Genomic DNA, 24,574 nt, shown 5'->3' with positions numbered 1-24,574 from the left:
GTGTATCTACTTTAAAGAGTCCTCTCCTGCTGATGTTCAGGTGTATATCAGTATGTAGTGTCTCTACTTTAAAGAGTCCTCTCCTGCTGATGTTCAGGTGTATATCAGTATGTAGTGCCTCTACTTTAAAGAGTCCTTTCCTGCAGATGTTCAGGTGTATATCAGTATGTAGTGTCCCTACTTTAAAGAGTCCTTTCCTGCTGATGTTCAGGTGTATATCATTATGTAGTGTCTCTATTGTGTTGTGATTGGTCAACCGCTTAGAGATGTCCCGCCCCTTAGCCTATCATGTACAATGTGTTGGAGCGCCAGCCAATAGAAGCGTGAGTGTTACATAGTGATGTCATCATGTTACAGAAGTAAACAAAGCCGTTGCAGACCATTTACATGCAAACAAACCTATAGAACACATTACAGGAAAGGGAAAACCCCTTAAAAGCATAATAAGGCCCCTTTAATTAAATGATCAGTCTGATCTCGCTCAGTTCTCACCCGGTCGGTGGCAGGAAGCAGCTTCTTCAGGTGGTTCAGCCACTCGAAGATGAACTCCGCCCTCTGATGTTCGGCCAGCTGACTGAACGCCTCCTCGTTCAGCAGGAGGCTGTGAGCTCGCTCCATCATTAACCTCCTCTTCCTCCTCTCCTCTCAGTGAGGGTGAACTCTTCTGTCCTGCTCTGACATCCTCCGAAGTCCTGTCAGACACAAAGAGAAGTGGGAATAAATAGATTCCTTACAGCAGCTTCTGAAAGGCTGTTGTATTATTTAACATCAGTGGACGGACCAAAACAAAACATGAATACATCACCTTGGACTTGGATTTAAAAAAAGCTGAGATTTCTCTCTATTTTCCGACCAAATGTCCAGCGGGGAATAATAGGAAAACTAATCAAAGATGAAAGTAATCTTTATATGCAGCCATACACTTATTTGCTGCCCATTTTCGCGATTGTATATTACCGTACTTGTCGGACTACAAAGTGCACCTGCATATAAGCCGCAGCAGCTAAATTGTCCGTCTGTCTTGCTCTCGTTCTGTCTCTCGGTTTTACTTTGGCGCGCTACCTGTCTCACTCTTTTCCGGCCTCCAGCTTTTCCTGCTGGAGCCCGCCGCTTAAAGGTGGCGGGCGCGGACCGGTCCTAGAGCCCATAGAGTTAAGGTGGTTAATTTCACCTGTAAAATCCATAGATTTAGGAGGTTCCCTAGTGGCCGTTAGCTGTACAACAAAAATGGGGGAAAAAGTCGCGGCTTATAGTCCGAAAAGTACGGTATATATTTTACAGGTGTTGTGATTGCGGTCATTAACTCTTATACGGTTTTTTGGATGAGCCAAAGACACATTTAGATAATGTCTCCCGGGCGTGACAAACTCTTTAAGACCCACAAAATAATTCTGGTTTCTAGAGACTGACTAAATGTGACTTTTAAATCAAAGTTGACTTTCCCCCTTTGAGTGTTCAGTACGTCTTCCACGCCGTGCCGTGTTCATGTGCGTGTGAAAACCAGGTTTTTTAACGTGTCGTACGGTGGGAAAAAACCCGACCTTGAAGACAAACACTGAACCAAATGAACCTGTTAAAGAACTGCGAGCTCCGCTGAGAGACTCGAGTGTTTCAGCAGAGCTGGTGAGGCTTTGTGTCCCATTGAGAGCTGACGGAGCGGATCGGAAGAAGAGACGCTGGGAGAATATCTGAGACAGAGCAGGGCTCATACATTATTCAACGATACAACTCTGTCTCCTCCACACACACACACACACACACACACACACACACACACACACACACACACACACACACACACACACACACACACACACACACACACACACACACACACACACACACACACACACACACACACACACACACACACACACACACACACACACACACACACACACACACACACACACACACACACACACACACACACACACACACACACACACACACACACACACACACACACACACACACACACACACACACACACACACACACACACACACACACACACACACACACACAGGACGAATCTAAAAATAACCGTCTGTCAAAAGAAGAACACACTGATTGAAACAGAAACGATACTGCAGAAGAACACATCATCGTCCACGCCTACAAGCATCCCACTGCAGTGTGTGTGTGTGTGTGTGTGTGTGTGTGTGTGTGTGTGTGTGTGTGTGTGTGTGTGTGTGTGTGTGTGTGTGTGTGTGTGTCAGAATAGACAGTAGGGTTGGGATGGGCAAAAATCAACCGGAATTGCTCAAAACCTCCCATACCCTGATAGCTCTGTATTTGCATGCATGTAATCATCGTCAGTGAATAGCTGGAGTTTATTTTCTCTACAACGTCACTAACAACTTTTAACTTTATTTTTGAACTGAGAAATTACTTTTCGTTTGCCATTCATTACTTTACACAGGAGTATACAACAACCGGCTCTACCTATTTGCTTATTGAATTACAGGAAACGTGCTTTTGCCTTGTAATTATTGAGAAATGAAATGACTTATATCAAGATAGAAGATGTTCTACTGACAACAATCCAAAATATGCAGTTTTATAATATATAAAAAGAGACATAAGTATAAATATAATGTTGAATGAAGTTCCTGTCACCATGCTTATAAGACTCAGTTACATACCAGAGCCTCACCCATCTCATGTTAACACACTAATGATCCCTGAGTCTGGGAAGAGCAGAGGACAGGTGTTGGATAACATTACTCAACTCGGTACCACTTTACAATAAGCCAATAAACATCGCCAGACTCCGGACTACACTCTGACTCAGAGGCAGAAACACTCGTACACGCCTTCATCACATCCCGCCTGGACTACTGCAATGAGTCCTGTCCGGGGTTCCCAGCAAAACCCTGGCCAGGCTCCAATACGTCCAGAACTCTGCCGCCAGGCTTCTCACCCGCACCAAGCCATGGCACCACGTCACCCCCACCCACCCCCACCCTCATCCACCTCCACTGGCTGCCGGTCGAGTCCCGGATTCAGTACAAGTCCCTCCATACCCTCGCCCCCCAGTACTTATCGGACCTCCTCCATCCCTACACCCCTTCCCGGAGTCTGCGGTCCTCAGACACGGGCCTGCTCTCCATCCCTCGCTCTCGCCTCCGAACTGTTGGTGAACGGGCGTTCAGTGTTGCGGCCCCCACCCTCTGGAATGCACTTCCTGCCGAGATCCATAATGCACTTCCTCCCTGGACATCTTCAAATCATCATTAAAGAAACACACCTGTTCACCCTGGCCTTCGGGCCCGAGCCCTTTCTTGGTCCCTCGGCTTCCTTTCTTTTTTGTTTGCCGTTTGATTGTCTGTTTGTCCACCATGTACAGCGACCTTGGGTCCCTTGAAAGGCGCTATATATATATATATAGGAGGAAGGTTGGCAGATCACGTGATGACACCGGCGAGCTGAGCGGAGTAGTCGGGTGCAGGCGGTAATCAGACAACTATGATTTAACCAAAACTGAAAGTCTCAAAGTGTAATGCGCAGTCAGTTCTATTAGTGTGTAAAACATCTGCGTCTAAATGCCCGGCAGTAGTTTGACCAGAGCTAGAGCAAAGAAAGACAGCGGCCTCATGGCGGAAATGTTTGGTGAAGAGGAACACGCCCCCAAGTGGGCTGGCCAATTGCTTTCTGAAATACAAAGCGTTAAAGAAACCTCTAACGTAAGGTTTGACAATCTGGACAAGGCTATTGTTCAGTTGAAGAAGGACTCTACTAAGGCCACTTCTCAAAGAATAAACAACGCAGAGAAGCGCATTAGCGAGATAGAGGATCAAGCCAAGTCCCAAGGGAAGACAATGGGTGATCTGTCCAAAGATGTCAAAGCCCTCCAGGGTAAAATGCTGGATCTGGAAGCTAGAAGTCGGAGAGATAATCTCATCCTAGCCGGCCTCCCGAGGGTAAAGAAGCCGGTGGCATCTCCCCACTACTGGATAAAATTCTCCGACACTTCCTGAAGCTGAGTGACACAATCCCCGCACCTGAGATAGAGCGTGCCCACCGCGCTCTGCGTCCCACCTCGGACCCTGGGCACCCTCCGCGGCATATCATCATACGTTTTCTCAGATGGAGCGATAAGAACGAGGTGTTTAAGACGCTGGCGTCTGCTAAGGGAAAGCTGACATGGGACGGACACGATCTTCGCACGTTTCAGGATTTCCCAATGGAGATACAGCGCCAGCGGGATTCATACAGAGAGCTCCTTAGCATACTGCGCAAAGAAAACTTACGGCACGGCATCCTGTACCCTGCCAGACTCATCGGAACCATCAACGAGGAGACTTTCATATTCAAAGAACCCAAGGAAGCTGAGAAAGTTCTAAAAGAAAAGAGACCCGACTTATTTGGGATGTGACATTACCACAAGACTGTGAGTTGGCCTACACCTCCACCGCACGTGCACACACACACACACACGCACACATTTATACTGACGCACACGCATGCCCGCACATACACTAGGGCTGAACGATTAATCGATTTTAAATCGAAATCGCGATTCGAGATGATGCGATTATCAAATCGCAAAGCCTGCGATTTTTTGTAACTTTTTTTAAAACTTTGTTTTTTACATTTTTTTTTTTTCTTGTGTGTCAGTCATCCACACCAATCAGAAGTGCTGAGCTCCACATGTACCAGCCATTGCTAATCAATCTGAAGTGGCCCATGATAGAAGGTGATAGACAGATTGATCCAATCACCTGCCAAGTGCTCTTGAAAGTGCCGGCCCTTTCCAAATGGCTTCCAATGGAGCTTTAGATGGTTTGGTGAAACAAACCGTCTGAGTCAGGTCAGTGATGCTCCATCACGTGTTTCTATCACAGGGTGCATCTGAAACTGAAGCTTGACTTTAAAGCAACCCAACGGAAGTTTCATGTAAGTTTAGTTCTTTCGCTCGTAGCTCGGGCTGCGGGGTGCTGGAGACGGGAGCACGTTGATACGACCTTCTTAGCCGGAGTTCTGGCCGCATTTTACAATAAACTTCCATTCGGTCGCTTAAAAATAAATATCGCAATTCGAATCGCAATATTTGTCAGAAAAATCGCAATTCGATTTTTTCCCAAAATCGTGCAGCCCTAACATACACTGACTCACAGTCGCACACACCCTCATTAGGATTTGATTGTGTTGCCTAAACCGGGCAAAGATCCCTCGCTGATGGGTAACCGCCGCCCTTTAAGCCTTTTAAACTGTGACGACAAGATTCTAGCCAAGATGCTGGCACTCCGTTTGGAGAAGGCGGTTCCATCTATAGTGCATCTAGACCGAGTAGGTTTCATTCCAGGCCGCCAGTCCTCAAATAACATGAGGAGGGTTTTCAGATTGTCCTAGAAGCAAGCAAGCATCACTAGATGCTGAGAAAGCTTTTGACCAAATAGATATATCTATTTTACACGCTCAAAGAATGTGGCTTTGGGCCCAAGTTGATTAGCTGGGTAAAGGCTTTGTATAGCGCTCCCTTCTCTTCTGTTAGAACTAATGGATTTAGGGATGCACGATAATTATCGGTCCGATATTAGGAATTATGACGTCATCCCGATAAACCCGATACCAGTATTAATAGCCCCGATAATATACAATATATTTTTTGGGTAAAAAAAAAGAAAAAATGCTGCGGTGTGGGTGGATTGGGATGAGGGGCGCTTGTTTTTCACTCGGCTTTTGCCAGTACTGTGGTGTTAGTGGTTTAGGAAGAGGGGAGTTCTTCACAAATCCAGCGCTCCCTAATACTTCGAACCTGATCAGTCACCAGAAACATCGCCATCGCTACGATGGTGTGGTAAAAGCGTACGAAGACAATAATACAATACAAAGTGTGTGTGTGTGTGTGTGTGTGTGTGTCTGCGCGCACGCGTTGGAGCTGTGTGCAACTCAAGGCATATGCTCGAACCGGAGCTGCCTGGACGCTGCAATCATGTTGCCGAGTGTGCTGACTTCTGCATCAAGTCAAGTGCTCGGCGTAGTTGTGGCGAAATGTCGCTCCTCTGTTTTCATTTAAACAGCTCCTTCTATCCGTTAGCGCAGCTAGCTAGCACCAGATGCTAACAACAACAATGACACACACACACACACACACACACACACACACACACACACACACACACACACACACACACACACACACACACACACACACACACACACACACACACACACACACACACACACACACACACACACACACACACACACACACACACACACACACACACACACACACACACACACACACACACACACACACACACACACACACACACAGTCCTCCCGATGGCCAGTCGGTGCCTGCCGGTGAGCGTGGAAGTGTGGTCTGCCACAAGCGGGCGGCAGGAGCGGGGCTGTCAGCGTCAGCTTGTAGATGGTATTTTAAACTCGATGCGCTCTGAAACTACGGGGCGGCCAAGGTAAAAAAATACACATGCGTTAATCGCGTTAAAATAATTAGTGGCGTATTTTTTTTTTTATTATCGGTATCGGTCTTGAGAAGCAGGAAGTTATCGGTATCGGTTTCAAAAAACCAATATCGTGCATCCCTAAATGGATTCATCTCAAAACCTTTCCCCTGACACCGTGGCGTGAGGCAAGGGTGTCCCGTTAGTCCCCTACTTTTTATTATGGCACTAGAACCATTCGCCTGTGCAATTCGCTCTAATGGTGACATACATGGTGTGAACATTCATGGACACCACTTCAAATTAAATATGTACGCTGACGATATACTTCTTACTTTGAGCAAGCCAGCACTCTCTATACCCGCAGTTCTTGATATGATACATTTATTTGGCAGCTTCTCTGGATATAAGATGAATTGGAACAAGAGTGAAGCAATCCCACTTAACTCATATACATATAAGCACAACCTAATGAACACCCCCTTTATTTGGAAAACAAATGGAATGAGGTATTTGGGAATTAACATCGTCTCTCCTATCTCCAAAATCTTTAGCCTTAACGGCCCTGCTATTTTCCAGTCCATTAAGGAGGACATCAACAGATGGATGGCCATACCACTTTCTCTACGGGGCAGAGCAGAAACCTTGAAAATGAATGTTCTCCCAAGGCTTTCTCATATTATCTCCTCTTGAATTCCCACTAAAATGGTTTAAAGATATCAAATCCCTCTTCACTCAGTTCCTTTGGAATAATAAAAAACCCAGAATCGCACATAATAAGTTGATCATTCCAAGAGGTTTGGGAGTCCTGGATGCATTCCAGTATTATCTGTCCTTCAACGCAAAGTATCCATTATCGTGGGCGTACAAAAGTGCCTCTCCGGTAGGCAGTTGGCAATGGCTGGAGCAATCCATCATGTCTGTAAACCGAAACATATCTCTGGCCTCAATGTGGTACCGCCCAAAACCACCACCCTCAATGGATAATACCATCATCCGCTTTTCATGCTCTATTGTAAAGCAACCGCACAGGAGACTCAACATAGAGGGGCTCTCTTTGCCGTCTTGCCCCATGTGGAGCAACCCCTGTCTTTCTGCAGGAGGAGCGCCTTAAGTAATAATATCTGGCAGAGGGCTGGTATTACTACAATTGGACAGATATATAGAGACCAAACCCTTCCATTTCAACAACTCAAAAATCAGTATGGTCTCTCGGACTCATCTTTTCTAACATATGCACAACTAGCATCTATTAGTACAACATGTAAGGAGGGAGCCATGCTTGCTTCATGCATGGAAGAGGACCAGCGCCTCAAGAAAGCAATCATATCATCAGGTGTGGTCTCTAACATTTATAAATTATTATCTAGGGCTGCCCCGAATACCTATTCTCCTGTCCAACTGTCCTGGGAGCATGCCTTGAATATCTCTCCGTCTGCTTTGCAATGGAACTCCATTTGGAGGTCAGCTATGTTCTCTTCTAAATGTGTAAGATTCAGGATCGTACAGTTCAACATTCTCAATAGAGCTTACATCACCCCTGTTACAAAATCCAAGATGGACAATAAACACAGAGACTTGTGGCAAGCGAGGTACACTGTTGCACCTACTTTGGGAATGTCCAGCGGTAAAAAAACTTTGGTCAGAAGTAATATCCTTAATGTCTGAATCTTTAAAAGTTAATGTCCCTACATGTCCCATTGCATGCTGGGTCTCAAGCCAAATGGCAATGTTGCAAGGACTGCCGATCGGCTCTGGACATCGGGCTGTTTAGCCACAAAAAGACTCATCCTACTAAATTGGAAGGAACGCAAACCAGCCTGCGTTAGGGACTCATGGCTGAGGGAGTATCTGGACCTGCTGAACATGGAGCGTGCAGCTTCTCTGCTGGGGACTTTGAGGGGTGACAGGAGGATTGCGGTTCACTGTCCACAGCCCTCCTATCTGACCCTGTCAATATGGCATCTCCTGTGTAATGTATAATGTATTGTGTATGAAATGTCCTGTGTATGTCAGCTGTCTTAGGAAGTCATCCTTGCATTTCCCCCCCCCCCCGTTACGTTTTGTTTAGTTGTTTGTTGTTGTTACATGTGTTGTTGTATGTTCTGTTATCTGGAGAAATGTCTGTTTATTAGTAATGACGAAAACACTTTATGTGAATTGCTGTGCAACTCCAGCCGTGGTTTGTTTGCTCCGGTGAACGTAGCACTATAAAAAGAAAGGGGAAAAAAAGAAAGAAAAAAAGAAAGGCGCTATATAAATATCATTTATTATTATTATTATAAATAAATGGTCATAAAGTGATGCCAAGAAACATCAAGATGGAAGGAGGGGAATCAACTCAGTGAACAACGGATACCAAGGATGCTGGCTGATGAAGAACATGAAGTAAGCTATGTAGCCAATGTAAGGCTTAGTCATCTTGCCAAATAGTGAGCCTGTGCTGATGTATGAAAACTATGTTAGAACTGATTTATAAATGGTTCTTAATGATTCATAAATTGTTTACAACCTAATTAATAACCTAATTATAAATAAACTTATTGTAAAGTGGTACCCTCAACTCTAACTCAAAGGAGTTATTGTCAAATGCACAGCAGCTACAGTCCAGACATGAACATCTGAAGTCCTAGTCTCCTTCAACAATGCAACATATATATATATATATATATATATATAGGACATAAAACAATAACATTAGTGCAAGAAGAAATAAAAGAGTGCAAAGGAATGTTGAAAGTGACAAAGTAATGCAGGAGGAGACTACACACATGTGAAATAAATACTGTACAAGAATAAAATACTGATTCTTGTAGTTATAACAATAAACATCAGTAGATTATCTGAGTTAAGAAACTGTAGTGTTGGAGGAGAAACATAGCTTTGTGTCTGCTATGCAATGATTAGCATGTCATTTTGTAGCTTTGTTTTATATCACATTAAATACCAGGAATAATACAAACAGTCTACTCTTTTACAGACATATAAAATACATATAACGCATCACTTATAAGTTATATGTGTTCTTAAGTATACCAACAGTTGATATAAAACCACAAACTGACCCGTGTCATCTCACAAACAACAAAACAGCTTCTTCATTCATGTTTTTTAATACACTCTAACAAGCTTCGCTGCTAGCATTGGGTGGCTAACCGGGTTAGCTAACGAGCAAAAGTTTAGAAACAACGCGAAATTATAATGAGACTGTTTACCTGTTAGTGTCCGTTAAAAGCCCTTTAATCCAAACAGAAGAGTGTCGGTTGAAAAACAAACAAGCAGGGAGTTTATTTCTGTTTATTTGTGATGCTCTTAATGTCACGGAGCAGCTCAACCGACCCGCCGCTGACTGGACCAACTGTCAAGCTAGCGGAACTCACAACATACTACATCCGGTTACTTAATTTTTTCAGGCTTCTCTCCGTACTTTTTCCCCTAAAAATGAATTGTAATCAATACTTTTAGATGTAAATGGTTTATTGTATCATTACTATGGGTTTATGAAACAACCAGACTTTTACCAAACTGTTATCAGACATTTAGCAGACTGTTATCAGACATTTAGCACTCTTTCAGCACTCTTTTCCCCCCTGAAAAGACTTTAAATCATCAGTGTCACTATTGTGGGGATGTAGGAATGTACCTGTGCCTGGCGTGGAGCCCCCTTGCACTTTAAATCAATTTGTTTGCCTTTTTTTTTAATTGTGTTTTCTACTGTTAATCCGCTATGCGCCCCCTGAAGCCCTCCTGTATCTATGACTGATTGACCTGAATGTTTTATGTGTATTATATCTCGATGCCCAAGACAAATCTCTCCTAAGGGAGACAATAAAGCTTTATTTTATCTTATCTTATCTGTGGGGAAAACTGGAACTGCACTTAAATACTACACACGGTTACCTTTCTTTACAAAAATAAAAGCCACTTGTTCAGCATTGAATTATTTGGGGCATACCAGAGTAGATTACACATTGTGTTAGCATATTTAAATACTCAAACACGTAAAAGGGTCAAACAAGAAATAAAGACACCGTTTAGGCCCTGTTAAAGCACCGTAAATGAGCACAACATATATATATATATATATATTTAGGGAATTTAAGTCCATGAGGAATTAGATATTTAGCAAATGTGTTATTCCTTAGTCATCCGTTGAAATGGGGCTCAATCTTAAAACAAGAACACATAAGAATTAAGTGCAGTTTACCCCAAATAAATCAAGTAGTAGTAGTAGCTTTAATCAAGGTCAAATTCAGATTAATTCCCACTGTGGTACAGTCTCAATATCACTCCCTTACTAAATCAATTATTCGATTATTTTCCTAGCTTCTCCATCACTTTATTCTTAAAACACGTTTTAATTTCAGTTGTTTAGTGTAGTATTGTGTTGCTTCGCGAATTGTGAGCTTTTATTGTTTAAGATGTTCACTTCTGGTCTCCTGCTTTCTCGACATCTCGCTGGTAGCACCAAGTCGATAACAGAATCATCGAGCGCCTTCACGGCTCACAACAAACAGAAGGGCGAATTTCCCCTTCATTTAGTCTCCTAGGCGAAACACGTATACCATGGGTGTTTCTCAATGTCGAGGATGATGGAAATGAAGACTGTCCACACCAACGGAGATATGACATCTTATTGAACCAGGTCCCTGTTCAGCTGTTACTCTGTTAACGTGCCTTTGGCCACAAGACACAGATGTACACTTACTGTGAATGAAAGTCCTTGTTGTGTTTGTGATATATGCAACATAATGGTTCACTTTATTAACAAGGAAACAATGCATTATTCATACACTTTGACAGCACATCTCCCCTTTGAAGCCAGTCTGTGACAGACAGACAGACAGACAGTGCAGCCTCTAAGTTATAGAAAAGTGCTGAATGTTTCAAATGTAGCTTAGTAGCCATGTAGCATCTGGGTACAAGGCTTTGTTGGAGCAACATTAAGAAAGTCAAAAGAGTCAGTCTGGATTGCAGAGGTTTTTTAGGGTCAGCAATTGTTGGTCAGCAAGATCTCCTAAATCAGAGCTGCGGTCTGTTCCTATTCAGTGTCATAGAAAGGCCTCGTGGCAGTCATTTGACTATTCCCCTGTACATTATGCCCACACATCAAAACACATCTCTGCTCACTGTCATCAGAGCATTCGTGTTGTACTATCTTCCTGATTCTATTGTATATAGTTTATATTTGTGTTCAAGCGCCATGTTTAGAGCTTTAGTAAAGTGCATGTTCAGAAGGAAATACATGCTGTAATGTAGAAGTACCTGTTGTGCCTCGTGGCCACTGGAGGGCAGCAGAGGAGCAAGTCAGTGCGACGATCAGTTGTGAATGAAAAGAAACACGAGACACAAAGCAACACGTCTCCCTGCCTGAAATGAATACATTATGTTTTATACGATATATCCACACAAGCTTATGGTCTGTTTTGCCTAATGTTCATCTTCATTTTGCACAAGCTGGGAATTATTTGTGGTAATGTGGCGTCTCAATGAAATGTTTACAAAGCTTTAGTGTGATGGGCAGCTTGGTCTTCACGTGCTAGGAAGCGTTTTAAAAACAGAATGTAACGGCAATTTCCTTTTCCTATGTCCAATATATTGTTGTCGTTACTTTCACAGAAGGGCTGAAGAGAGATCCAGGCAGACACAAACAGATGAGTTTCCGGTCCTTTGTTGCAGTTTATAATGAGGTTTATTCAGCTTTACATACCAGGGTTAATTGTACAGTTCTAGTTGTTGTGATGAGCATCTGCCGGGCTGGTGGAATCGGTATGCTCTCTTCCTTCTGTGTCCTTCCCTCTCCTGTCACCTATGACCTCTTTATATACACCCGGTGCAGCTAAACCCCGCCACAAAGGGTTCAAAAATAATATTGCACTATATATATAACTTAAATAAACTGACACACAAACACCCATAAAATGGCTCCTCCACAGACCATCATCCCTCCCGACCAACGTCTTCTGGAGATTGTAAAGAACATTTGTTTTGGTCTGGCAATGTTTAGCACTGCCAACATTTGATTTAATATCATTTACTCCTTGTCAACAATGTAGAGAAGGTTGAGTGCGACATCTCCAGGTGAGCAGGCAGTCTGTTTCTGCTCGTGTTAAGGTGTGGTTGTGTTTAGTGTTGCCAAGTTCAGTTGACCAACACGTTGTCAATTATATTGCCCACAATCTGCACACAAGAAAACTATTGACAGAAACTAAAAAAGCACGAGAGGACAGTAGTCTTTTTAAAAATCAAACGCAACATAATAGTTGCCAGCTCCAACACCAATTCAATATAACATTAAAAGAAGGTTTAAATCCAGGCTTTCTTTGGCAGAGTAATAGATCCTCCTGGCTCCATCCAGGGGGGGAACCCTCATACTCAGCTCTATGGATTAAACACAAACACAGATGTTATAAAGAATAATAAAAGATAGAAGAAAGTGATCAAACGTCCATAGCCAGTTTCCCGGGTTGCTCGGCTGGCTATGAGCACTGCTACACTCTGCAACACACGTACAAGTCGCTTAAAAACGATTACAACTTTGAGTAAAACACCATATTTGCTTGTAACAGACCTGGTCTCGTGCTTTGAATGTCTGAAGAGTTTCCCTCCATGATGGGAAAACGTATCTTGCCCTAATCAAATCCAAACTGAACTGAGACACTTCAATAGGTTCATTGAAAAGACGGTAACACCACCTTAAACTCGCGAGTCCTACCTTGAGGGAGATAACGGCGCGCGCGTAGCAAAGAGAAAGGTATTTCTGAAACTGCCGGCAAACTGTTATAACTTTCTACCGGTCACCGGTCATGTGATCACGTCACATTCCCCACACATATATAAAGAAGCAGCCTGTCGCTTGAAGCAAGCATCACGTTGGCCTCTTTCACTCGGAGTGGACACAAGATGGTGAGTTTACCTTCCTGCTTCCTGCGCTCTGAATAGGAATATGTTACACATCTTAAGCATCCGTTGTTTTAATTAAGTTTAGGAACATTGGATTACTTTTATGCAACATGTACACCAATAGAATGGATATATTTGTTTTCAGTTACACTTAACTACACCGGCTGCTTTCAAAATGGCAGTCAATGAAGGCCGCTACTTTATTTATACTTGAGTTATTCCCTTTTTTAAACGAGATATTCTACAATAATCCTGACGGATGTCAAATCTGGTTTCAATGGATCTTTTCTCCGCACTGTTCGTAACCTGGCTCTCCCTCAGTAGAGCTGGTGGTTCCATTCCAGTGCTACAGTGAGCCCATCGAGGCAGGGGAGCAGTGGCTGTCTGTGCTGGATCCCCGTTCACTCTCTGGAGACATCTGGCTCTGAGCCCAGTTGGATTTATTAAGTTTAAGAACATTAGTTTTCTTTTACGAAAAATGTATGCGAATAGCATGTATACATTTGTGTTAACTGTTTCCGCGTCTTCCTTTTGGTGTCCGACAAGCGTGCACATGTTAAGCTAGCCATGCTAACAGTGTGGGTAACTTTAATTACATTGACCTGTTGGAAGCAGAATATGTGACTCAATTTACTTGCTTTTTAATGGTGGATTTGTCCACGATGGAGATGTGACCAAGGAAGCGTCCTTGGGTTTCGTGAAAGGCGCTATAGAAATTATTATTATTATCATGGTCAGTGGTGGCGCCAGAGTATTTTTGTTGGGTAATCTATGGTAGGGCTAACCCATACAGTGGTGGAGCTCAAGTCAGTATTTGTAATGTGATTACATACACGCTATATCGCACCCCTTGACAGTGAAACGCCACGCGGGAGGCTTTTATTAGTCTCCATTTATCAGCTAAATTACATCGAGAGCAACAGGCGTGAGTTTAACTACAATAACCTATTCTGCTAATGCCACGTTTTACAACATGCTACGCAGCGGCAGAAACAAGAAACGTTGGCATATAGAATTGGGGGAGTGAGGGAGACACAGCACACAACAGGTGGCCTGTGTCTCTATTGTCATACAAAACACTTTTTCAAATGACCCATTATTTCAAAATATATTCAAAACTCACTCTTCAGGTGGGTCGTGTGACTCTGGCACCTGTTCGCCTTGTACCTCAATGCGAGGGCGTTTAAGAACAAATCTATCCATCCGAAATATACAATTAATCCTAGAAGTTCTGCTGTCTGTCTGCAATTTACTCGGCGCGAGTTCGGGGACTTTTCACTGTGAACGTGACGTATCAGTAATGCATGACGCAGCAGACCCAACGTGTCGTTGCTCTGATTGGCTGTAGGTCTATTCAAATTGCATTCGGAGGCATTTCGATCTGACCGCGGCCGCGCTGATATTATAACGAGAGGGAATTTCCACACCTTCAGTGTATAAAACTCCCCCACTACTTGGACTGTTCCTTGCACCCCTCTAGCATAAGCCTGAATGGTCTCAACCGTATTGCGTCAGTAACGTGCACTTGTTGTTGCAGCAGGATCAGTTTGTGTGTTGTGGACGCGACCGGTAGATTTCCGTAATCCGTGTGTTCTCAACATGCTACTTTAACATACTTTTTCAAGGTGGGGCTGAGCCATCTCTCGGTATGGCTGCAGCCTACCCCAGCCATACCCTGGCGCCGCCACTGATCATGGTTAAAGGCTGTGTTGTGGGAGTCAAGCAGAGGTGCTGACTCTGCGCGAGGTAAGGACAGATTGCACTGCTTCATATAAACACGTGTGGCTGCTGAGCGCCCCTGGTATAGTTTAACTTGCTGAGGTGGGAGTCAATTATTCTAAAGAATATCTGAACATAAAATCACTGACTTAGTTCCCAACACAAGTGTTAAACTCTGGTTCTTCTTCTTTATTCCCAGTCTCTGCTCGTGCAGAGCAGCCGTCGTGCCGTGGAGAAGATCGCCCTGAAGTTCATGGACACCGCTTCCAGAGCGTGACGGAGGAGAAGGCGTTCCTGGTACGAGTTTGAAAGCTGTACCTCCATCACGTTTATTTTCTTAGTCTCCAAGACCTTTATACTTATTTGTGCACATTTTGCCAGCATACCATTTAAGAAGTCTGAATATCAATTAAGAATTTGGAAGCAATTTTATTTTCTCCGCGCTGTTCGTAACCTGGCTCTTCCTCAGTACGAGCTGGTGGTTCCATTCCAGTGCTACAGCGACCCCATCGAGGCAGGGGAGCAGTGGCTGTCTGTGCTGGCTCCCCGTTCACTCTCTGGAGACATCGGGCTCTGAGCCCACACATGCACTACATGCGCATCTTTCTAAAGTCTAGCCAAACGATTGATCGTCTCTTTCTTTGACCACTCAAGAAGGACCGTATCTCCAGCTCCAGCATAGCAGTGATCAGCAGGACAGCTTGGAGTCCGCTTCACGCAGTCGCTGTGTCCACAGGGCAGCGCCACGGGATCCTTCAGTCGCTCCAGACGGATCGGACAAGAGAAGGTTTCCCCGTCTAGAATGGATATATTTGTTTTAGCATTATTGGAGTATTCGTTGTTCCCGCGTCCGAGGAGAGAAGCTTCAAAGGTAAGAGACGATGGAGTCTCTGAGAAAGGTCAGATTGGTTACTTAATTAAATGGCGTGGTAATGTAACAGACGGAAGGTAGTCGGGGGAGAGAGGCTGCAGCTCCCTCTCGCAGGCCGGCCGTGGAAAAGAGAGCGAGACGCGTTAGTTCCTCCTGCTTGGATCTCCCCCTCGCTCCTCCTCTCTGGGCTGTGACGTAATCTTCCGCCCTCCTTTCACCAACGTCCGATATCGCGTGAAACCGGATTTAGACGTAGTGTCTTCATTGTATAACTCCACGTGCCTCTTCTCCTCGACTCTCTCGTGACTTTTTATTCAATGCATTTTAACGGCTGCATCGTTTGTAACACAAAGCCGCTAGCCAAGCTTACTGTTGCTATTTCAGAATAGCTTTTCAAAATAAACTTTAGCATCAACGTTAGCCACAGGCGAATGCTAACCGGAAATGTTTTCACAATAAAACAGTTTTAAGATTACTGTATGTTGAAACTAAATTACATCATTAAACATTGATTTCAATTTCTTACAGCAGTTAACTTGAATTACTTTGACCTGAATTCTAACGCAGATTTTAAACTTGACTATTATATTAGAACGCATTTCTACTTGCTTCCGTTATTCCAAATACGCCCATGCTGTATTTCAGACCCTCGATGCTTAATGTTGAGCTAGGCCGCGCTTACACACAGTTAGCTCTGCGGATGAACCGGCTGACTTCACTCTTTCCTCCCTCCAGTCTCACCGTGAATGTTCGGCTCCCCGCCGCGGGTCCCTGGGCTTCTTGCCCCGCACGAGGAGCCGTCATCGTGGTAAGGCGAAGAGCTTCCCCAAGGATGAGCCCACCAAGCCCGTGCACCTGACCGCCTTCCTGGGCTACAAGCCTGGCCTGGCTCAAGTGAGTGGACTGAGTTTAATTTTAAATGAATTTGCAGCTAACTATTATCGATCAATCGTTTGGGCGAAAACATTCGAGATGTCTGTCAGTATACTGCCGGTGATGATCCCCTCGACGGGCGGACATAATGGGGCTTATACCCCTTGATGAATGTCGAGCACTGAGCGCAGTCTACACCGTATCATAAATACTACAGCGGTCACAAGTCAGGAAAGTTCTTCATATCTAAACTATTGTTTTCTAGCGCAGAGGTGAACAAGAAGGAAGTGGTTGAGGCTGACCATTCTTGAGACCCCTCCCATGGTTGTCGTTGGTTACGTCGGCACACCCCGTGGCCTGCGTTCCTTCAAGACTGTCTTCGCCGAGCACCTCGGTGAAGAGTGCAAGCGTCGATTCTACAGGAACTGGTGAGTTGCTGCGATACATTTAAACGCCTCATTGAAGCAGCTGGTTGCCCGGTGAAAATGATAGACCTGTGTTTTCACCGAGTGAGTCACACCTCCTCTGGCTGCTCCGCTCAGGTGGCGTGTGCCCTGATGAGCTCCTCTGGCCAGTGGAAAGTGCTTCTTAGAAACTGTGCCATGCCCCACAAATAGAATGAAACACTGGTTCCATGAAGAAGTACTGCCAGGTTATCCGCACTGTTGCGACCCGGCTCAAAAGGCCACAACGAAAGGGAGACGCAACATGTCAACGGGTAGAAAAAGGTGTTTATTTGCACAAACAGTTCAAATGAAGTTCTGTGTCCTCATCAGAGCCTGCAGGAGAGGACGGCGAAGAGCAGAGAGGCTCTGAATAGCTGCACCGGACCCAGGTGCCCCGAGTTACTGCAGCACGGACAGAACAGCCACACCCTCTCTGCTGATGAACTCACCGTGGCATCACAGCCCCCCCCCCCTTAAGACGGGGGTCCACGACAACCAACATCCTCCTCCTTAACTCCAGCTTTTTGCTTTCCTTCCTAGGACTGGAGGACGCTCCTCCTCCTCCGCCGCTGTCTTCAAACTCCTGCCTTGTGACTTCGTACTGCTTCTTCGCCTCCACGGCCTTCATGTCCCGCTCCTCCTCGGGGTGGCTGGCGTTGAGCCGCAGCATGTCGGCGCTCATTGCACACGCAGGTTAGTAAAGCTCACGATTACAACGAGGTGTTCATTTTCCTGCTTGTTGGCCGGTCGCCATAAATGCATGTTTTGGACAACGTGCGGTCCCAGAAACGACTGGATTAAACGTCTTTATCATTTTAAGACCTATTTGTTTGCCACTTTAATACAATGGCATAATAAAACCATTTTTAAAAGACTTTACTTTCTCCATAATTGTGGTTTAATGCAAATCTAAAATATAGGATCCCCCATATGGGGCAAAAGGAAAGGTCGATATTGCACGATAAATCCAAGTAACTGACGGGCCGACCTGCTGGTCTGTCAGTGAGGAGACCACGGATGATTGCACCGGCGTGGTGCCCGATACACATGAGGATACCTTCCAGCTGCCTTCCTTCTGAGACGACAAACGTGTTTCACTTGACATGGAATTATGATTTCCCAGTTCTGAGGTGCATTTTATTCCTTCTGTTTAGATGCGCCTGCTGCCCGTTGCGCAGAAGAAGTGTCCTCTGATGGAGGTGCAGCTGCACGGAGGCAGCACCTCTGACCAGGTGGGCTGGCCCGTGAGAAGCTGGAGCAGGCCGTTCACAACGTCTTCACCCAGGACCAGATCGATGGCATCACCAAGGGTCACGGATACAAGGGCGTTGGCACACAAAGAAGCTTCTTTTCTGTGACTCACTTTATTTATAGTTACGTCATTCCCTTTTTAAAAAGACCTATTCTACAATAATCCTGATGATAAATCTGGTTTGAATGTATATCCGGGGAAACACTCACAAGAAATGCCGGCTGCTGTTGTGGCTGCTGTGACGTTAAGCTGCCGCTTGTAATTATGCCGAAGCTTCAAAGCTTTATTCTTCATCTGAATTTGGAGAAACAAGTTTAATATTCTAAAAACCAGGACTTTGTTTATTTTAAATCGGATGAAAACAAACTGCCGTGTTATCTCTGATTACTATACGCTGTTCATTCATAATTTCAGCGGGAGGGGGCGGCGCTGAGGAACAGCAGAGTGCGGGCTGACGGGTCTGTGTGGACACGCCCCTTATCGTGCCTCAGCAGAGGCTCCAAGTGTCCTAGGTTCAGGTTAGACGACTGTCTGGGTTAGTGTTCATGACTTCATGTTTGTGTCCTCTTAATGGTTCTTCTCAATGCACACACACTTTCCGTGCTTTCCAATAGTTTCATTCCACTGTTAAATAACATATCTGTGAACTGATATTTGCTTGGTGGCTTATTAGAGGATGTTCCCTGAAAGATTGTGAAATGTCGATGAAGATCAGACTTAGTATATTTGTTAATAATTACTTGCAACACATGGAATGTGTGTCTGTGTTCCAAGTGGATCTGCGGCCCCCCGGTGGCCAGTACATGCACTGTGGCCCACCACCATCCAAGTTGCCCATCCCTGTTCTAAAGTATAGCCAAACCATTGATGGTGTCTTTCTTTGATCTCACAGGGACCACTCAAGAAGGACGCTTCACCGAGGAAGAGACTGCTTGAAGTCCTCTCAAGCTGTGCTGCTTTGACTGTCGCCATCATTCCTGTACTGCAGCTATTTAATAAAAAACAAACTCAAAGATTGTTTCATATCCTTCTTGTAAAACATTATACTGACAAACATGTGTACGTAACTTATTGCAAAACACACGATGTGTATGTACACTGAACAAAGATATAAATGCAACACTTTTCTTTTTGCTCCCATTTTTCATGAGATGAACTCAAAGATCTAAAACATGTTCTGTTTCCTCCTGGGACCCAGCCCATTGGAGAAGTCCCCTGGAGTGGACATTTTGTTAACCTGCATCTCCTGTTACTCTTTTGAGCTACTCTTTCAGTCCCTGATGTGCTGCACAGAGGACATCCTGGTCTTTCCAGTGATGTCATTGGTTAAAATTGCATGCTGGGAAATTCTGCTTTCTTTTCATCCAAAATGGCTGACATACGAAAAACAAAATTGTATAGAAGCAGGAGAAGTCAAATATTGTTGAATAATTGTCATTTTTACCATAAATCATATATATTCTTGTTAACATGTGAGGAACTATAGAATTAGTTCTGAAAGCATTAAATAATTCAAGTTTTCAAATAACAGCCCTTTTATAAATGTCCATTCTAGTGGACGTCAGGACCGTCTTCATGGACTTTATGACTCAATATTGTTGCAGCTGAACTGAAGCAGACATTTTCTGCACCAGATAGTTCAGGGAGATTCAGGCGATGAGGCTTTCACACCTGGGATAGAAGAGGGTCGAGAAGAAGGGGGGGAAAGATGCATGATGCTCCATGAGCGCACAGATACATACATAGGGACGAGCTGGTCAAATGGAGACAACATCCATCAAAAAACCACTGCATTTTTAATGATCAAATAGTTTACACGAGAGCATAAGACTAGACAAGCTACATCAAGCCATCTTCTGGCACCCAAACCCAGGACACATCTTCTGTGTCTTATAGAGCTATAACGGAATGGAACTCATTGCCAAACTACCTTGCTGAAATGACCTCTTTCAAGAAGAGATTGAGATCTACTATGACCATGTACCCTTGTGAGCTGTGAACCCTACTTTAATTTGATCTCATGCTTTGTGCTGGTGGGTGTCTTGTCTTGCTGAGATTGATATTGAAAGTGGATTACATTGTTTGTTACGACGCTGAAATTGGCTTCCGATTCAGAGCATCCGATTCGGCAGTTAAGGGGAAAGTTAAGGGACATTTAATTTACAGTGCTGAGCGAACAATCCTCCGTGTTTGAACGTCTTAAATCGCTGCATAGCCGATTTATTTGGACTGGATTATCCTAGAGAGGCTAAAGATTCTTTATAACACAGTTTCAGATTTGTGAAACCTTTATTCTATTTGTGGAAAATACAAACAAGGGAGATTTCAGTGCTTTTTTTTACATGTAGACCACATTAGACCAGGTCCTGATCTAAAACCACTAGACCTACACTCATCAAATCGGGTAAGTTTGGACAGCTAATTAAGGAAGAATAAAGTCTTTACTTCTCAAATTTATTATAATTTTTTGTTGCAAATAAAAATTCAACAGATAAGTAGGTATACTTATATAAACTTACAGTAATGTATTTACAGCTGCAGGCAAAACATTTCAACAGGAAATTAAATATAGTCTATAACTAGCATTATTCAAGTTTACTTTAAGCAACAAGCTTTGTTTGCCTAATTACAGTATGTCCTCTTGAGTACTTGCTTGGAATGTGAAAAACATTGCAAGATTAGAAAATAACACTTTGGTAACAATGGTATGAGAAAGTTGGTTCATTGTAATCCTGTCTTCTCTCAGAAAAATAATTGCTATTCATCTGTAGCTTTAGGACAAAGCAGCAGAAGCTGTTCAGAGTGGATGAAAGACTGAAGGTTAGCCTTTTTCTTTATCTCATGAACCTGAATTCCTTTCATTTTTTGGTTTGCTATGAAACAGTATTTAAGATACGAAAACTTTGTAGCTAAAGAATTATCACCTAAATGAGGAGCATACACTTATTTTTATTTATTTATTCATTTGTTTAACAGGGACAGTGCACATTAATTAACATTCCTGTAAATGTGCCAGAGTTAGCCAAGAGGCTATTTTTCATCTGTTGTCCCTGGACAGATTTTATAAGTGAACCTAAAACAAATTTCATTTAAAGAAGTAAATACAATCAAATTAAAACATGCAACATACATTACTGGAATACTTAAATACAAAGACAATAAAACAAAAACAAAAGAACATGTTGTGACGACCCCTCCCCCCTTCTGCCTGTCTGTGCTCCTTGCCTTGCTGTCCTCTGGCAGGTACTGGGAGGGGGTGTCGTCCTGTTTGTGCCCTGCCCTGCCCCCGCTGGGAGGTTCACTTTCTGATCCTGATCTGCAGCAACCTCAGCCTTCCACCTGTGTTTGTATTTTCACAAATAAAATAAAGATTTCACAAATCTGAAACTGTGTTATAAAGAATCTTTAGACTCTCTGGGATAATCCAGTCCAGATTTGATGAGTCTGGTCTAGTGGTTTCAGATCAGGACCTGGTCTAATGTGGTCTACATGTAAAAAAAAAAGCACTGAAATCTCCCTTTTTTGTATTTTCACAAATAGAATAAAGGTTTCACAAATCTGAAACTGTGTTATAAAGAATCTTTAGCCTCCGTGGGATAATCCAGTCCAGATTTGATGAGTGTAGGCAGGGGCGGACTGGCCATCGGGACGTTCGGGACGAATCCCGATGGGCCGGTACTGAAGTGGGCCGGTCGGACGATGTGGGCCGGCCGATAACCGGCAGGGCTCGACATTAAATGGCCCGCTGGCCCGGAAGCACTATTTAGACACCCCGGCCAGCATAACGTACTTTCCACTTGCCCGCTCGGGCCACTAAAAATATAAAAATGGTCCTGTGGTATTGGTATTTTGACTAGCAATTTAGTTAAATTGTTTCGTTTATCAACGCTACAACATAGCGTTCCGTGAGTCGGTTGTCGTTGTTGTTGGGTGAAAAGCAAACAGCTGTTTGCTCCGGAGCGCAGCGGGAGCAGGCTCCCGTGAGCGGGAGCGCGCTGCTTCACTACAGACTATCGCGCCACCTAACCATTCGCCAAATGTTTTTAATACCAGCGGTAACCGGCCAAGCGCCGGGCAAAAAACAATCTTCAAATAAAAGAAAGTCACCGGAGGAGTTAAAGGACAGTGACAGGGAGTATGGGAAGAAGAGGGAGAGAAAGTTTCAGCCAGCTTGATCGATGGAGTTGGCTGCAGTGCCGCGTCCTAAAACCCTTTTATAATCTATCGATTAGATTTATGATTCGAAAATTATAAAAGTAGGGTAGACATGTGGAGATTATCCGGCTGAACAAAACGTGCATTTATCAAACGGGTTTGTTTTCCACAGACCTTATTTCCAGCTATTTTCCAAAACCCTTGTCGAGGGAACCAGCAGCTTACTTCCTGGTTTTATGACGCGTCACTGGCTGCACCTCTCAATATGATGCCAGTATAAACAAGGTCTTCTGTCGGCTCTGTACATCAATGCCGACCTATGCTGACAAGTCAGTGAAGAGTAGACAATATAAAGGTATTGGCTTTAGGGAAATGTCCCAGCAGTTTAGGATAATAAAGGTTCTAATCAAATCTATTATATAGCCATTACATGTCTAACTCCTATGACAGGAAGGCAGAAAGTGCATTATACAAATAATAATAATAGCAGACATTTTTTAACAATGACCACAATATCATTATTTTAATAAACCAAATATGAACAATTGAGAAAAATGAGGAAGAACTGATGATTAAAATGTTGTAGTACAAGTAGTAATGTAGTTAGTGCATACATTACTATTGCAACAAATGTGTTAATTTTCTTCATTATTAGTCGATTATTTTTTTGGACGAATGCTGCGGGCCAGTGGTTACAATGGTGGGGCCAGTGATAATACAAGTCCACTGGCCCGGAGGTAGACATTATTTACCCTTAATGTCTACCGCTAGTAAATTGTCTACCCCCCCAGTCCCCCCGACAATTTACTAGCGGTATTTACTAGCGGTATTTACTAGCGGTATTTACTTGCGGTACCGCGGTGGGCCGGCGGTACCGAAGTGGGCCGGTCGAGAGTCCCGGGCTGATTTGTAGTCCCAGTCCGCCCCTGAGTGTAGGTCTAGTGGTTTCAGATCAGGACCTGGTCTAATGTGGTCAGGATGCGAAAAAAGCACTGAAATCTCCCTTGTTTGTATTTTCACAAATAGAATGAAGGTTTCACAAATCTGAAACTGGGTTATAAAGAATCTTTAGACCCTCTGGGATAATCCAGTCCAAATAAATCGGCTATGCAGCGATTTAAGAGGTTCAAACACGGAGGATCGTTCGCTCAGCGCTGTAAATTAAATGTCCCTTAACTTTCCCCTTAACTGCCGAATCGGATGCTCTGAATCGGAAGCCAACTTCAGCGTCGTGATGATGTTGGAGATTGTTGATGTTGTTAATGATGTCAGGACTTATGTCCTGAATGTTGCTGTATTATTGTTGTATTGTTTTAAGTGTCGGACCCCAGGAAGAGTAGCTTTTGTCAAGAGCAAAAGCTAATGGGGATCCTTAATAAACAGAAACATGTAGTCCGTTGTCTAGAAAAATGTAGTTTCCATAGTTTCCCCACAGCAGCAGACGCACAAAATGACGTCAGCTGGTGCATCATAAACACGTTGGATAGTGAAAGTGCAGTACGATTCTCTAAAGTACCGCAGTCTCTTCTCCTAAGTACTTTTGAATTCTCCTATCCACTAGAACTTAGGAGCTGATTTTTAAACTATCCGACTGCAGCCCAGGGCTGAAGTCGAATAGTCCAAACATCAGCTCCTAAATTCTAACCCTATCGTCTATTCCTTGACCTCTGAGTGAAACGTCACGGGGTTAAGGGATAGTGGATAGGAGAATTCAAAAGGACTTAGGAGAAGAGACTGCGGTACTTTAGAGAATCCGAATGCACTTTCACTATCCGACGTGTTTATGATGCGCCAGCGGACGTCATTGTGTGCGTCTGCTGCTGTGGGGAAACCATGGAAACTACAGTTTTCTATACAGCGGACTACAACATGGATGTTTAATAAGAACGACGGACTCATCTAGAGACTCTGCACCGTGCTCTGATGCTGCTGCTTT

The 24,574-nt window shown here is 43.9% G+C and overlaps 1 protein-coding gene and 2 non-coding genes across 3 annotated transcripts in view; 2 read left to right on the top strand and 1 right to left on the bottom strand.

Annotated features, from left to right (window-relative positions):
* The window catches only part of LOC117443266 (HEAT repeat-containing protein 5A-like), a 50,769-nt gene extending 41,006 nt beyond the window's left edge, over positions 1 to 9,763 (bottom strand). The window contains exons 1-2 of the mRNA XM_071202566.1: positions 9,635 to 9,763; positions 493 to 692 (exon numbers count right to left, since the gene is read on the bottom strand). Coding sequence (XP_071058667.1) covers positions 493 to 621 — 129 coding nt within the window. The 5' untranslated portion in view covers positions 622 to 692; positions 9,635 to 9,763. The remainder of the gene's footprint in view (positions 1 to 492; positions 693 to 9,634) is intronic.
* Positions 9,764 to 13,612: 3,849 nt separating this feature from the next.
* LOC117443271 (small nucleolar RNA SNORA54) lies at positions 13,613 to 13,742 on the top strand. The gene has a single exon (XR_004551645.1). It is a non-coding gene; the product is annotated as a small nucleolar RNA SNORA54 (small nucleolar RNA).
* A 4,483-nt stretch (positions 13,743 to 18,225) lies between these two features.
* LOC117443272 (small nucleolar RNA U83B) lies at positions 18,226 to 18,316 on the top strand. The gene has a single exon (XR_004551646.1). It is a non-coding gene; the product is annotated as a small nucleolar RNA U83B (small nucleolar RNA).
* The last annotated feature ends 6,258 nt before the right edge of the window (positions 18,317 to 24,574 follow it).

This window comes from Pseudochaenichthys georgianus, unplaced genomic scaffold, assembly GCF_902827115.2.
Source record: "Pseudochaenichthys georgianus unplaced genomic scaffold, fPseGeo1.2 scaffold_572_arrow_ctg1, whole genome shotgun sequence".
NCBI lineage: Eukaryota > Metazoa > Chordata > Actinopteri > Perciformes > Channichthyidae > Pseudochaenichthys > Pseudochaenichthys georgianus.
This window is presented reverse-complemented; position numbering and strand designations above follow the sequence as displayed.